This window comes from Empidonax traillii, unplaced genomic scaffold, assembly GCF_003031625.1.
Source record: "Empidonax traillii isolate 1590-97213 ecotype Southwest subspecies unplaced genomic scaffold, ASM303162v1 scaffold100:size1405979, whole genome shotgun sequence".
In the NCBI taxonomy this organism is placed as follows: domain Eukaryota; kingdom Metazoa; phylum Chordata; class Aves; order Passeriformes; family Tyrannidae; genus Empidonax; species Empidonax traillii.
In genome coordinates this window covers 807,934-824,499 of record NW_020955293.1, presented here as the reverse complement: position 1 = coordinate 824,499, position 16,566 = coordinate 807,934, and the positions used below count along the sequence as shown (strand labels likewise).

General features: G+C 37.1%; 1 protein-coding gene across 10 annotated transcripts in view; it reads left to right on the top strand.

Annotated features, from left to right (window-relative positions):
* Positions 1–16,566, top strand: part of PTPRM (protein tyrosine phosphatase, receptor type M) — a 455,758-nt gene that overhangs the window by 89,017 nt on the left and 350,175 nt on the right. For all 10 annotated transcript variants that reach the window (XM_027882060.1, XM_027882059.1, XM_027882057.1 and 7 more), the window contains exon 2: positions 13,767–13,886. In XM_027882060.1, the coding sequence (XP_027737861.1) occupies positions 13,767–13,886 (120 nt within the window). The remainder of the gene's footprint in view (positions 1–13,766; positions 13,887–16,566) is intronic.

Below are 16,566 nucleotides of genomic sequence, written 5' to 3'. Positions count from 1 at the left end.
CCAGGAAACGACAGGCAGGTCAGCGTTACCTCAGGAGGTGATGGAACAACTAATTCTGGAAACCATTTCCAGGCATAGGAAGGATGATAAGGTCATCAACAGCAGTAAGCACGAATTCAGCAAGGGGAAGTGACCAACTTGGCAACCTTCTTGACCACCTTAATAACCTGCAATAATGAAATGACAGGCTGGATAGATGAGGGGAGAGCACTGGATATTGTCCACCTTGGCCACAGTAACTCACAAAGAAGCTGGCGGAGTATGGACTGGATGAGCAGACAGTGGAGCTGGCAGAAAACTGTCTGAGCAGCCAGGTCCAAAGGGTAGTGACCAGTGGCACAAAGTCTCAGTTGGAGGCTAGTGGCTGGCAGTGTACCTGAGGGGTCCAGTGCTGCTGAGCACTTTCATCCAGATGGATGAGGGGGCAGAGCACACTCTCAGCAAGTTTGAAGATGACACAAAACTGGGAGGGGTGGCTGATACACTAAAGGGTTATTCAACAAAGGGAAGTGTAAAGTCCTGTACCTAGGTAGGAACTAGCCCTTGTACCAGTTCAGGCTAGGGTCTGACCATCTGTAGAGCAGCTCTGCAGAATAGGTCCCGAGGATCATGCTGAACACCAGGTTGACTGTGAGACAACAATGTGCCCTTGTAGTAAAGACCAGTGGTATCGTGGGTCAAACTGGTAGGAATGTTGCCAGAAGGTCAAGGGAGGTGATGTTTCCACCTCTGCTTTGCAATGGTGAGGCCACAACTGGAGTGCTGGGCCCATTCTGGACTCCCCAATACAACAGAGATGTGAGTATATTGAAGAAAGTTAAGTGAAGAGCAAAGATATCTCTCCTATGATAAAAGGCTGAGCGAGCTGGGACTGCTCAGCGTGGAGCAGAGAAGGTTCAGGGGGATCTTACCAGCATGTATAAATACCTCAAGGCAGGGCACAAAGAAGGCAGAGCTGGGCTCATTTCAGTGGTGCCCAATGACAGGACCAGAGACAACAGGCACAACTTGAAACACAGGAGGTTCCCTCTGAACAGCAGGAAGCTGTGAAAGATGTAACTGAACACTGTCATAGGTTGCCCATGGTGGTTGTGGAGTCTCCAGCCCTAAAGATACTCAGAAACTGCTTGGGTGTTGTCACTTGGCACACAATTCTTATCACACGTTGAAATCTTTAGACCTATTTGCTTCCTCATGTACAGAGACCAAACATAACTTTTATAAAGACTTTAAAACATTTGAAAGTGCATTTATACAAGAAGAAAATTGCCCCAAAAGCTCAAGTGTTTATTGTTTTCTAAGTAATTAAAGGTAAACCAAGAAAGATACTTCAAAATACACTTAAAATAAATATATGTATGCACCATATATAACAATTAATTGTGTAACAGTAGTGTGGCACTTTCAGATAATTGAGCCAAAAGCCTCTGAGCTAGTCTAATCTGTCATAAATCAATTAATCTATATCATTTGGAGATGTGAGCATACACTTTGCTTTTATTAGACTGGCCTATCCTGAGGCAAACTTTGGCAAATGAGAGAGTAAGACCTTCCCAGTGTAACATGCTGGGGTCCTAGGAATATCAGACCCTTTTTACAAAGGATCAGAGATGTTTATCCCAGTCTTATGACCTGGACAAAACATCCCTTGCATCAGGCATGGAGCAGGAATTAATGGAAAGCAGAAAATTACTTGAATTAACTTAATGGTGTTTGGATTTGCTTGTACCTAGATGACTACAGTCCCTCACACACAGACCTGAAATAGTTTCTACAAGGTTAGAAAATGTGAAGCTCTGTGGGCCTCCATTTCTCTTTGTTTTCTTTTACAGAACAACATTTAGGCGAGTTTACTACTGACTTAGTCCTCTTATAGGCAAGAATTGAAAGTAATTGTTTTATCTGGATAGTGTAGTGATAGTGCCCTGATATTCTGTGTGGGAGGTTCAAGAGTTCACTCCTTGGGTTGCATCTGCTTGGGCATGTCAGTGTTGCAGTGGTAATGTCTACAGCAGTGTCAAGTGTGGATCTCTCTTACAGTTGATGAGACCTCGTCAGAGATTTCTAAAATTATTTAATTCTTCTCCTTCTGAAAGAAGGTTATAAATGTGTTGAATGAAATAAAGTATAATTTACTGCAAGAGATAATGACTAAAACAGAGGGAAGAAAAGCAGTAGCTAACTACATTTAAAAATAGAAATTTACTTATACCTGTAGCACAGTTAAAGCCTGTTGTGATGACTGAATTTAGCAAGCAGACCTGGGATTCAGCCTTAGTGCTGCTAATGACTGGAGGCGTTATTGATGTAGTGAACTAATTACCCGTGTGATGAAGTTGCCTGCTGGAGGTTTTTGACTGCTTCATCACTGTGGCACCTCCTACAGGTTAATTCACTGAGCAGCACAGGTAAAACCTCCAGATGGAGGTCCTGCTCTCCTTTCATCTACGCACAGAGTTGTAGTGACAGCAGTAACTGAAATGGGATGAATATTTTCCTGAAATATTGATCGAGTAGGTAGAGCTGTATCATGGAACTAAATGGTTGGGGATGCATCTGTAGCAGTTCATACTCACTGCATGGGAAAATGCATATATAGTAGCGTTAAAAAGCAAACCAAAAAGAGTAATGGCCTTTCTCACCTGAAGGAGAATCCACGGGTTAAAAAAAAAAAAAAAAAGGGTGGGAGAATTCTTGGATTAGCAGGCGGCAGGAGAGAGGCTGCATGGGCTTCAATATCTGTTTGAATTCTTTCTATATGTAAAATTCTTTTATGGCATTTGTTTTCAGATGTCTCGGTAGGCACATTAGAATTCAAAACATTAATAGCTCATTTAATTAGATGATAAACTATTTCACTTAGTTTATAGGGAAAAATACTATTTATAATGTAGTCTGATAAGGAGAGGAATGAATACCGGTGTGTCCTGTTTGTTTTTTCTTTTGCTCTACCCATTGAAGAACTAGAGCATAAACTTCTGGTATATTGCACAGAATTCATCTTAATGTTATTAGTTTTTAATAAATATTTTGATGCTGTGAAATCCTTTATAAAGAAATTTTTAGGGTTTTTTGTGGGTTTTTTTCTGTTTTTAATTGTCGCATAGCTGAAAAGCCTCTTGAGACTAACAAAGCTAATGCTGCCTTTGTTCTTTACTTAAAGCTAGAACTGTGTTGTAAATAGTCTGTATTTCTCATCCAAGCTTAATATGTTGTTATCTAAGAGGATGCATTAAGTGTTCTCTAACAACTGCAGAGCTCATCAAGCAAATGGAAAGATTACCCCTGAAATCAAGCTTCAAACTTTTATTTTCTCACAATCAATAGACAAGTAATGCACATTGGATTTATAATGATATTGAGATTGACTGCTTAAATTCCTTTTAAAGTTCAAAGCTGGAAACAGATTGTGTGTACAAGCAATCCACAGTAGAGTTTCTAAGTAGGGGTTTGTGATAAATAAGTGAAATTGGGTTTGACTGAAATGGCCCATCAGTCCCATATGGGTTTAGCAGGAAGATTTCAGGCTCAAAAAGACAGAGGTTTGGAGAAGCATCAAGCATTGGTTTCACATCACCTGAGATTGCTTTGTGGAGTCTGCTGGGAGAGGTAAAGACAAGAGGCTCATTAAAAATGAGCAGCACCAGGGAGAATGATTGAGCTTGAAGTACACTTTTGTTTTTTAGCTTGAAGAGTTTAAAGGCAAAGATACATTTTAAAAGCTCAGCTGGCAGATGAGAAGAATCCTGTCAGGTTTCTCGATGAAATCCCTTTATATAGAGATAAATGGCATGTTTTAGTAGTTTTTTGACAACATCAGGAAAAAAACAAAACAACCAATCCCAAAACACTTACTCAGCTCAGAATGTCCTGGTAGTAGAATGAAATGATAGTTAATCTCTCAGCTATCAAAATTGGATTTTGATAAAACACATCGTCTTCAGTCCTGTTATCTGATAACTTCAGAGGCAATATTAACGGCCTGTAAACGTTGTGGAAGCTGAGCAAGAAAGGAGTCTTGGGGCTCTCTTTGAGGATATTCTCCCTGTGCTAGCAGTCAAGCTGTGGTATCCTATAGTTTGTGTTGGGCCTGTTGTCCTAGAGCTGGCTTTTAACAAATCAAGACTTTGAACTGTTTTGCACTGTTGTACTTACTGACTTTAGTAAACATGATTCTGAGCTTTAAAATCAGTCTGTGGCTTCTTACTTGCTTTTTTTTCAGATATAATCTGTACTTTTAACAGATACAGTTATAGCTGTTACACAATAGTTAAAGTAATTTAAAATATCACAGGTTTTGATTAGTCTATGAAAGTGTAAGGATTACTTGTCAGTGTCTGTCCATTTACCTGATGCTGTAAGTCAAGGAGTGAACAAAGCAATAGTGACCTAGCAAGGAACACTTTGGTTTGGTTTGTTCAGTCAGAACAAGTGTTCTTTAGCTCAATCTGAATTGTGAATTTATGCGATGTTGATGCAACATAGTTGTCTTTTCATTGTATAGTATCATGAATGCTGCTCATAGCTGTTTGTTTTGTGAAAACTTGTATGACTCCTGTCACAACCATAGGCAAAAGAACAGTGACTGTTTACTGTATTGCTTACTTTTGCCTTCATTCACATCCATTCATTGATGCATATACATTACATGGGGAATAGGGAAAAATTTTGCAGGAGGAGTAGTTGAGTAGCACAATTTCTAACTAAGAATTAACATGTTGGATTTTACTTATTTTAAGAAAAAAGGTTCTATTTTTCAAAGTTATTAAAAAGTACCTTAGTGAAAATGAGAATCCAGTGGGATCAGGAATTTAATGGCTTTGTGAATTGAATGGCTGGCAGTGCTGGTTGTGGAAAAGGTGGTTTGACTGTCTTCTATTAGGCTGTATTTCCCCAGAGCCCTAGGGTGGATGTAGCATTAAAAGGTTTGTCCTTATGACAAACTGAAAGTCTAATACAGTGTTTCCTGAACAGATGTTAGAGAAATGGTCCGGTGTGGTCTAATAAGGACAGTCTTGATGATTGTATGTTTCTTAGGTTATACTGTGATTTAAATAAAGTGTTGGGGTGAACAGACCCTTTATTATGATAAATATTGGCTGCAAGGCATGCATTTCAATCTCTTCCTCCCAGCTAGGTTGGGGAGGGGGGGAAGAATGGATCTCCCCACCCCGTTTTTATCTTCCTTCTGAATTGCATTTTATTTCACTTCAGATTTTCCATTATATAAGGTTCTTTCTTGAACATAATCTGTGCAGTTCCATATTGTTTTCCACTTGTGCAGTTTTGTGTGGCTTCCCAAATGTCTTCCCCTGCTCTCCCCTTCCCTGGATGAATCTTTCTGGGGCAGCTCTGCTGTATTTTAGTGAGTTACAAAGATGCTGGAGTACTCTGCTGAGGTGAAATGAAAAGGACTGAACCGTTTTTAGGATAATCAGTTAAAAACCTGGAATGAATATGAAAATACTGAAAGCAGACAGCTGTCTCAGCTGTCTTCTTTTCTTGGAATTTGCTTATCTTCAACAGATCAGCACAACTGCTTACATCCCTAGTAAATACCAGATTAACAGTGAGTGATTCTTGAGCTTAGCTTTTTCAGGGCAACACTTCAGCTAAGGAAACAATTTAGGATTTTGCCCTTAGGCCTTGGTAGCTCTATAAGAGCAAACTAAACCGGGAAAAAAAAGAAAACAAATTAGTAATTACTTAGTATGTTTAGATATTTTTTTTTCATTGCAGCTGCACATGCTTGGGCATATTTTGCTGATAGATCTCAGTGAACTGAAAGGAGAAGTGAAGGTAAAATTACAATAAAATCCAAGTGAGGAAAGGATAGAGGCATTCTGCATAATAATTAAATTAATGGAGGCAGCATTTGTTACCAATATAAGAAATCACAAATAGATGCTGAATGGAAAAGAGATACCTATGGTATGTGTTTTGTCCCTCAGATGATAGAACGGTGAAGTGCTGCAGGCTGCTGCTGGTTCAAAGTCACAATTGGGGGTAGAGATGTGTGTGTGGTCCAGGAGCTGGGCTGAAAATTTCCCCTCTTTCTTTTCTTCCTAAAAAAGAGGACAGAAAACATTGTCATGTGTTTTATTGTAGTTTTTCAAAACAGAGGTGTCATTTCAAGTTCTTTGAGAGGTACTGCATGGTGTCAAAAGAAAGTATGCCTTACTGTTACTTTCTGTATATGTTAATGTACTTTGTACATCCCATACTCCCAGTTATGTCCTTACTAGTCTCCAAGTATATGGGGAAAAAATAATGTCTCCTGCATCTCTTTTCCGTAGCATCTGCTTGCTTTGCCAGCCAGGATGATTGAATGCTTTTACATATTTAATAAAGGGGCTTTGTGCACTCCTGGGTGGTAGCTAGAAAAATAAATTAAGTAAATGCTGTGATATAAACCATGTGAAATAGGTATGCAGTTGCATTTTTGTTTTTCTCAGTAGGGTTATTCCACTGCCAAAATATCGTCTGAATTTTTAATTCTAAGTATGTGAAAAGAAGATTCCTTTTGTTAGTTGTTTATAGGTCAGAGTTTTATGTCAAAACGTTTCAGAAAGTTTATAAAAGAGATTTTTGCGTTTGGAAGAACATTTTTGTCATGTATTTGTGATAAACAAGATACAAAACATATGGCAAATCTCCATTTTATTTATTCATTTTTGTAGTGGTTTTGACCACAGTCCAGAATTTCATCAGGTTCACTCAGCTGCAGTAAAAATGTAAATCACCTGTCTCCCTTTTGCAACTGATATGTCCAGTGTGATCTTTTTAATAAGATACATAGCTTAAATAGGTGTTACAAACTGGACTTCTAGTTTTTCTTGGAAAGTCATTCCAGAGTACTTCTCATATAAAAAAGCCTTTTTTATAAGGCTTTTTAAAGAAAGTTATTTTAACATATATTTCTAAAGTCAATTCCCTAATCTCGAACTCATTGTGAGCATTAACTTAATAGTTGAAAAGGGCAACAGTATTTATACCAAAAAAGAAATAACACCTGAAAAAAAATTCCAACCATCCCCCAACCACTAAAGTTTATCCATAACAGCTATTCATACAAGAAATGTCTCTTAGTATTCACTTCTGTTGAACTGGAAGACCGGCTAGTAGTTTTAGCACCTAGCGTGATATCCTGTCCTAAAGCATAAGATCTAGTGGTTTCTGCAAGTATGCTTGTTTTAACAGTACCTTTCAAAATAGGGTTTCCTTACTCAATTTCTGCGTAATTCTGTAGGTTCTTTATTGGTTTGAACACTCAGATATTTCTCTTGGTAGATATCCTAAGTAATGATGATATTAGCTGTCACTAATATTGCAAAACCAAACACCCTGGCATTAAAAAAATGCCAGAAATAAGTTTGCTCATGGAATAGGCACACATTTTTCCATGATCGTCATAAATATTCACTGATACAAAAATGACACAAATGTGTGGATATTATTTGCTTACATAAGATGAATTATATTTGTTTTAAGAGCCCTTATTCAGTGTCTTGCCTTGGTGAGTGATGTTTGTTCCCATGTCTGTCCCGTAGCTCAAAGGACTTTAAATACACATTTTGAGAGGAAATGTTTTTCAGGGTTTTTCACCTAAGTCCAGGAACCCAAATTTTGAGTTCTTCTCAGTATTTATTAGGCAAATGTAATTGTTTAGAAAACATTTTATTTGCCTAAATGTGGATAGGTTTCCAGGGAAAGTTAAAACTGGCAGATAAGTTTTCCATGGAATTCAACTTTGCTGCAGTGTCCTATGTCACAAAAACTGAAACATTTTTGGTGACATTTATGTTGATTCAGTTTCTGTCAGGTAAGTGGAGAGAGAACAGAGAGAACAACTGTAAATGTTTTATGAACATGTGGTGAGCTTTTGAAGTCTCATAAATAACAGCTTTAAATGTTTGTCTGAAATTATTTTTTTTTCTGTATACTGTCATCACCTGTGATACTGCTTGGAATTGTGTCCATGAATTCGTAACTTTAGCATTCTCATACCACCTTTTCAGCATGTCTTAGTACATTTTTCTATAATTTTTTTATCTGTTATTCTCCCTCATGGACAGAATTAATATCTGACCTTTCTTAGTTGCAAAGCATACTTTTACCTCATCATCTTTGCTCTGATTCATGAGATTTTTCCAGCCAATTCTTCCATCCTCTACTGTTTTCAAAACCCTTTCTGAGCACAGTCTCCATCAAGAAGTTGTCTAATTGTAAACTTTTTTCCTTTTGCTCTTCTTTCTTATCCCCATGCATATGTAGACATGACAGGATGTAGATACTGTTTTAAATTTGATCAGTTTTATGCAGCACATGGTTTTTCAGACTCCCTGACCGGTAATGCAGATTGCAAGATTAATTTAGAGCTCTGAACACTTGCCTTTAGTAGAAACGAAAAACTTGGTGTATTTTGAGAGAAAATAAATGCTCCATTTTAAAACAGACTACCCACTGTTAAAAGCTCACTTGTAAAGCCTGGATAAGAATTTTTGGTGCCTGTTTGTCACTGGAGATATGTGGCAGATCTGTGTGTACTTTGGAGGCACACAGAGAAGAGTTTCTTTTAGTAGCTATCTCTGAGCTAGCATGTCTGGAAAGCCCTTTAAACATGCAATGCTATAACAACTTTTGAAAAAGCAGATAGAGCCTTTTTTTTTTCCTGAGAATCTACACAGAAAGCAGATCCAGGCAGACCGCTATGTCCAGTTTCTCATATGTTCCTTAAACCGTCCTTTTATGTACCTCTGGTTTGTTTACTCAAGTAAAACTTGAAATTTATTTCAGCTTTATTGGCTGAACAATTTATTGATTTCAGGGAAGCAAACAGTTTTGTATTAGACAATTCCTGTCATCACCTAATCTATAGTAAAAGTTACATTGCAGACCAGACCTGTGACACAAGTTTAAAGGCAGTATTTTAATTTTTTTTTTAATGTGAAAAATTGTCCATTAATTCCCACTGTTGCTTTCTCCGTTATTGAGTTTATAATTGGGATTGATTTTTTGTTTTCCACTTTATGACAGCTTACCTGCCCCCAAAGAAGTAGTTGTTTATTCTCTAATGGGATGATTTGTCAACTTAGAGGCTCAGGATCCCATTTTCCTAATGCCATGTTTCTAAGATCACTTTCTAATTGTCGTGAGAGTGTTTAGATAGGATGATTGTCCAGAGCAGTAACCCTTGGGGCTAAGCTGACTCATTCATGGTTTAAGCAAGCTTAGCAATTGTAGATTGTCACAGTTTTTCAGTTATTTTAGTTTTCATTTACCTCGGTATGTTGTCCTGGTGATGCGCTTGCTCCATTGCTCTTGGATGCCGTGGTGTTCATGAGCAGCGGTGGGAATGCGGTTGGCCGAGGAAGGGTGTATGGCTGGTTTAGGCACAGGCTTTTTTTTTTTTGTTATAGACAGAAAAGAAGGATCCATTGCCTAATAAGAAATGAATCTTTCACTGCATTATCGAAGCCCCCTGATATGTCATGTGGTTTGATGGCTTTCAGATCAGATATAAAAATATTTATTTCTGTTTCTAAGAGTTGCTACATTGTATTTAGAGTTAATTGACATAAACATATTCCCAGTATGAAACTGAAAGTATAGAGACAGCAGAATTAAAAAATACTTTTAAAATAAGATAAAGGCGAATACTAAACATGGGGAATTCAGGAAACTCGTCTTCTGGGTTCACATATTCTGCAGTAGCATTCATGGTACTATGGCAGACCATAAACCATAGGGCTTTGCTGTAAAAAAACAAATGGGCCAACGCACCAGTTCTAGTATACATATACCTTCCTTGCCAATGCTAGCACTAACACAACAAGTTTTAGCACTTGTACACTTGGCGGCAAATTTTTTGATGGAAAGTACATATTAATCTTTGAAGTATATAAACCCAACAAAAACAAAGCAGTGTGCAGTGTAACTTGAACTTTTTTCTACATCATTTTTTTGTCACTTAATGGATTTTTTCTTTTACTATCCTAGTATTTGTTAAGATATTCTTTGAGAATGCTTCATAACAAATGTCATAGTTGTAAAACACAAAATAATTTGAATAAAACTTTATTCACAATAAGAAAAATATAGTGTATTCTTTATCCCTTTTACTTTAATTGGTTGCCTTCATCTTAAATTATATTCCCTGTTTGAACTCATAAATTTTTCAATATCTAAAGTAATTTAACCAAATAAAAATAGAAGCATCCAAAAAGGACTACATTTAGACAATAGCATGGTTATATTGAACTGGATTCATGATGGTTAAATGGATAATTGCAGCTGAAAGAACCATAGGCTGTAATAGACTGCGTTGCATCGTTTGCATTTGTCAATTCATGTCCTCTTAGGAATCCAAAAATATCTATAAAATGCACCATAAGCCAAAGAATCTTAATGGGGTATGTATCTCCTGTTTTAGTTATTAATATTTCAGTCAGTGCGGAACTCATCCTTTAAAATACAGTTTGGCTATCCAAACTGTGATGTCAGTATAACAGGAAGGGAAATTGCTTTGCTTGATTAAACGGTGTAACAGACAATATGTATTTTGATTGTTATTTTCAATTCTAATAGCAAAAAATGAGCAGAATTTCTCAAGTGTGCTAGTTGATTATAAACAATTGCCTGTCTTGGCAGTGGCTCGTGTTTCAAAACAGTGTGATGATGAGAGACATTAAAGACCGCTGGTAATTGCTCAGATTTTAGCAGTGCTTGTTCATACCATGTGTCCATAACATTTTATGAACTGGAACCTTGTACAGTAAGGGCATCATGATTGGAAAACAGACAAAGTGCTGCAGAAGAAGGCAGTAGGGCTTCGGCGGTGGCAAATATAGAGGTTTGTCAAATGTTAGGACCCATTTCTAAAGAACTTCACCTTTTGTAGTAGAGTCAGATGTGAGGGTCAGAACTTTAGGGAGAAAGCATAAGCCATTAGGCCTGTCAATGACTCTTGATTTACAGTAATTATATCTTGGCTAAATTGGCTAAGAATTTTTTTGTGTTTTGGTTTTTTTTTTTTTTTTCCATTAGGATGTTCAGTCTATAAGCTTGCCTCCACTTCCAACACGTATATATTCCATTTTAATCTCCAAAAGACTTCTACAAAAAGTCATGGCTGTGCAAAGCCTTCATTAGTATTCATCTTATCGTTCGTGGCTGGCTGTAAAAAGAAACATGGCTTGACATCTGTGCTGTTAAAGATCTTCTGTATGCTGGTCGATTCTCTGGATAGGTGACTGTACAGCTTGATTACTCACAGTAATACTTGCTACACTTTCCTTATTAGTTGTGGATGCAAAGGGCTTAGGAATAGAAGGAGCTCAGAAGTTCCTTTAAAACTCTTCCTACAGCAGATGTGAAGGTTAGGTACTCATTTGGAGGAAATGATAGTAATAGTAAACAAGCAAAGCTTTGAAGGATGTAAATGACAAAAGGACATGAAGGACAAAAAAAAAATCCTGACAGAGTTATAGACTTGCAAGAGAAATGAAGAAAACCAAGCAGTGGAACAGATAAGAGGTGTAGACAAGTAGAACAGTAATTCTATTTATCCACGTTTTTGACATCTTCCTAATTCCTGAGAAGCATAGGAGCCTTTACTAACAATGTGGAATCGCAACTTGTGCCATTTTTCCAGTATTGGACGTTTTGCAGTGCATGGCTTCTTCTGGATTTGAGTGAGAAGACACCTTAAACTCTTCTGTATTATCACTAGAGATGTATATGATGTAATGAGGTGTGGGAATTATTCCATACATTCATTGGTCCTGGTTTGGGTTGTAAACCCTGATTTATGCCAGGTTTTACTCGGGTGTGTATTTTTTTGCCAAGCTTGACTACATTGTCCACTGCATAACTTGGTATTTAAATTTGTGTCCTATTATCATTTGCAGTACTTCTGCAAGAAAACTACCTTTTGCTTCACCTGTGGGTTTTTTACTGTTAATCCTTATAAAAAAGCACAGTCTGTGAAAGTTGACGTTTAGCGTTTATGCCTGAAACCTAGCTTGTGATGTTATTCATGAAGGTTGAAGTAATATTTATGCAAGTAATGCAGGTACTAGAACAAATGTTTAAATGACTGCCCACATTTCTAAGCCTTCCCTTTGGAAATGTTGCAGATGTTATTTAATATACTTTATAAAAATCTCTCATATTCCTCAATTTGTTTAACTTCAGGAGAGAGAGAGTTTATATATGTTGTTATCATTGAGGTGAAATGTTAGAGTTTGGATTTGTCAGTTTTTTAATGGGTTTTCTGTTCCCGCTGGATTATCTAATTGAATCTTTTGCACTTTAATTTGTACAGAAAGAAACAGTGGCCAGAGGTGCCAATTTCCCTCATACTCTTAGATCTTAACAGAGACTTCCTACAGAAGGATATTTTAGAACAGAGACTAGTACAGGATGACCTGTATCTGAGGGCAGACCAAACATAGTATGTCTGGGAAGGCCAATGTTCTCACTGTTAAGAGAACAAAAAATTAAATTATTCAGCTATTGCATATAAAAATAATTTGTATTGAAGATTATATAGTTGCAAAGTTCTTGCCATGAATCTCAAAAATACAGCTGGACTAGTTAGGAAGGCTGGACTTCAGTTACGCGAATTTTGTCAGGTATAATGGAATTTTGCCTTCTATTCTGCGTTTTGTTAAGGTATTCTGTAATGCCATTTTCTATAAAAATTTAGATTATTAAAGTAATTTTTAAAGCTAGATTTTGTCTGTTTCCTGTTTTAATACAGCTTGGCAAGGCTAAGCCTGCTGTAGCTATGGAGAGATAGCAAAGATGATGAATAGCCAGAAAGTTTAGTTTTGTTTGAACAGCTGCAGAATTTCCTTTAATATGGACAGAAATATCTGTGACTAGGGTTATATTTATTTTCCCAAATAGGAAAGATGTCACTCTTCACTGGAGTGAAACATCAAATAAAACAGAATTTTGTAACCCTGTGTTAGTCTCCTGTTGGATGATAACGATGTAAAAAAGCTGGAGAAGTTTCCTGCTTTTTTCCACAGGATAAAAGCAAACCTCTTCCGTTTTCTTGTGGATAATGTTAGAAACTATTCTTCTAAATTCAAGACGTTTTTTTTGTTTCCCTACCTCAGCTTGGGATAGCATGAGAGTTTATAATTTACTTATAAGAGATTGAGAAAAAAAGAAAAAATGATACTGTTTTCTTTCTAAGAGCTTGAGACTAAGCATAGATTGACATTTTGAGACATTGATCCTGCCCATGCTGGTACTTGTTTGCAGTGCAGCACACCTGGGAGCACCCAGGCCCTCCCTTACTTGGTAACCAGAGTACATAGGAGCCAATGTTCCCACCCTTATGGTTTTCTTCTAAAATCTAGGTCCTCAGGCATCAATTAGTTTGTTTTCCCCGAGGAATGCTAATCTTGCAGTCTTTTAATATTCTGAGTTCTGCTGCTTTTTATTTTGCTGTTTTGTTTTTGATACCTGATGATCACATCATAAGAGAAAATTTGTCTGCAGTTCTAAATCTGCTTTTTTACCTTTGGGATTTCATTTTCATGACAGGAAGGTTTTATGCCCTCTCAGAAAGTGATGATTAATAAATAGATAAACCTTTGTATTAAATGATGCTTAAAAAGGACATAGCCTGCCTTGAATGATGTTGCAGGACATAGCCTGCCTTGAATGATGTTGCAGTTGTTAGGATTAGCTATTCATCATGTGTTACCTGCATGCCTTGTTTAATTTTTATCTTTGTGTTTCTTTAACAGGATGCTGTACTTTCGATGAGCCCCTCAGTTCCTGTGGCTATAGTCAGTCAGATGATGATGATCTTAACTGGGATCAGGTGAACGCACCGATAAAGCCATCCTCGGGTCAAGGGATGCCATTGGGTTGGTCTTTATTTTGCTTTGTTTCTCTTTGACGTTACCTCTTGTGTTTATTCAGCGTTTCTTGAGAGTACTGTTGTTGAAGTGCTGCTTCATCTAAATCTCTTTGTTAATTGCAATCCTCAGATCTTTCAAGTGATTTTTATGAGGGGTATTTTGCAAATCAAAGGTTTTCTTTTGTTATGTGGGAAATATAAAGGTTAGAAAATAGAAAGTTGGTGTCATCAGGGAAGGTAAAAAGAAAACAGAATGGTGTCATGAAAATGAATCTGAAGTAGTATTAGAAACAGGCAGATAGGACTTCTGAGATTCAAAGGAAGAAGGAATAATAAGAGAGAAAACAAAGATGGCCTTAGGCATTTTAATTGAAAGAGATATTAATCAAAATCTACTATGAAAAGAAAAAGAGGTGAGAGGAAAAAGCAGAGATATCCCAAAACAAAGGATCTCAGTGATAATATGCTTGTTGCATTTAAAAGACAGTTGTGATACTATTAGTTAATGCATTTGGTGCACTGCATGCAATTGGACCTTGTTCCATAGCAACAACCCTTGCATTCTGCTGAACTATAAACTTGCTCTGTTAATGCAGTCATTCCTTTAGGGCTTCACCTGCACAGATTTGTAGAATCTGTCCATTGGTTTTAAACTATTCACTAGCCTAAAATTTACCAGTTGTTCTTTTTTTTCTAGTTTTTACTAGCCATGGTAAGAGTTCCCCCATGTACTAATCTCCATCTCTTGGGAGATGATTACCTTAAGCCCAACTCAGCATCTGCTTTGGCCGTATAGACTGAGCCTCCTGTGACTATTGTCACCTAAAAACAGGCAAAACGAAAAGGTTTTCATAAAGTCACTGATTGTAGCAACGTGGGACTTCTTCTGCATGAGCTTCATAACAGTATAAATATATCCACAACACTTAAAAGCATTGCAGATGAATGTCCTGATATTTCAAATCCATTTCAATTAGGTCTTGAAAGGACCTGTATTGTACTTTGGCATTTGTGTAAAATGTCTTTAACAGTTGTCCTTCTTGAGAAAATGTTCCTCCCTAGTTTTTGAATAAGGCAATTAGGAGATAAACAGTGTGAATGTTCAGAAGTGATTGTATAAACAAAACCTGAACATAGGCACTCATCAGTAATGCACTAATAAATGTACTGTGATTTATGTGATGTGTATCAATCGGCCTTGGAGATCCTTTACTTACAAAAATGCCTCCAGTGGTCTTCACTGTAGATTTATCAATGTTGCCCTGTGTTGCAGACATCGTATTTGAGGTTCATGGCTGAACTTTAGTACCTTTTCCTTCAGCATCTTGTTTCCTCTGGCAGAAGCAGGACTCTAAACTTGAAGATGAATGTTCAGTTTATCTGGCACTTGGATCATCCTTCTATGATAAGTTCATTGTCCCAGATAAAGGAGGTTCTTTCAAATTCCTTTTTAAACTGGCTTTTGTCCAGTGGTCTTGGCATATACTGCTAAACATTTTCTGAACCATTTCATTAGTGTTTAATACTGTTTCTCAAGTGGGAGCTAACACACGGAGCTTATCAGTCATCTTGGCTTTCAGTACAAGGTATACATTCTTTTTCTCAGACACTGGAAATTCTATTCCAAATTTCATTAATTACTCACCACACTTGGCTTTTGTGAAGGCAGTTGTTGGTATGTGATGTTCAGTCTTCTTGGCAGATAGAACAGGTCCAGATCAATGTTCTCTTCTGTGATGACCATAGGCTTGAAGATCTTTTAGTTTATTTTCCCAGTGGCAGGAGTCCAGACTAGGAGCTGGTGTTTCTATAGAGGGAAAACGATACATATAATTTTATATACCAGATATCATACAGCTTGTTTCTTTTTTGTGTTCCTGCCTTTTTATCGGAACTCTGAAATAATGTTCTGATGATCAAGTAAAAAGGTATTAAATTTGATAACAAGTTATATTTACAGTTTGGGGAGTTTTATTTCTGCCCATAAAGGAAGTGAAATATGCTTTGAGAGCCTTGGGTCAGAAGATGAACGAGTTAGTCTGAGGAGGGTTGAGGATACTGGTGCCTTAAAAGGTCAAAAACCCCTTTGAGAGGGAAAGAAATGCTCATTTTTTGCAAATGAGAAGCAGTGTGTCTAAGGGCACAATTCAGTCAAGTGATATCTAATTTTTCCTCATAATTTCATCTAGGCAGTTTTTTCCTGTTCTTGTTCAAATCATCATCTTAATGATTTTAATTAGTTTTCAGTTAGCCTTAGCCAGAGGGTTATGTGATACACTTAAAAATGATTTCAAGTAGTTTGTCAGCAGTTTCTGAGCTACATATTTTAGAAGAAATAACTTCAGATGATAATGAATAGAACATCTTAGATTAATGGTTTGTGGGGAATTTCTTGGCTTGAAAGCAAAATGCTTTATGCAACAATGTTGTAATACTAGACTGAAACAAGAACTCTCAGTTCAGTACTCCCTTGTCAGTAGAAAAAATTAATGCACATAACATTCCTAATTTCAGGCAACATGCTCCAGTAAGTGAGTTGATGTCAATATATAATATTTTGTATAATTTGGTGGCAGTCAGGGAGAAGCATACTAGTTATGGCATTTGGTTTATTTTAATCCACATGAGGCTGTTGAGACAATGGCTGCACTTCAGATAAATATTTTGGCTTGATGTGTTATTTC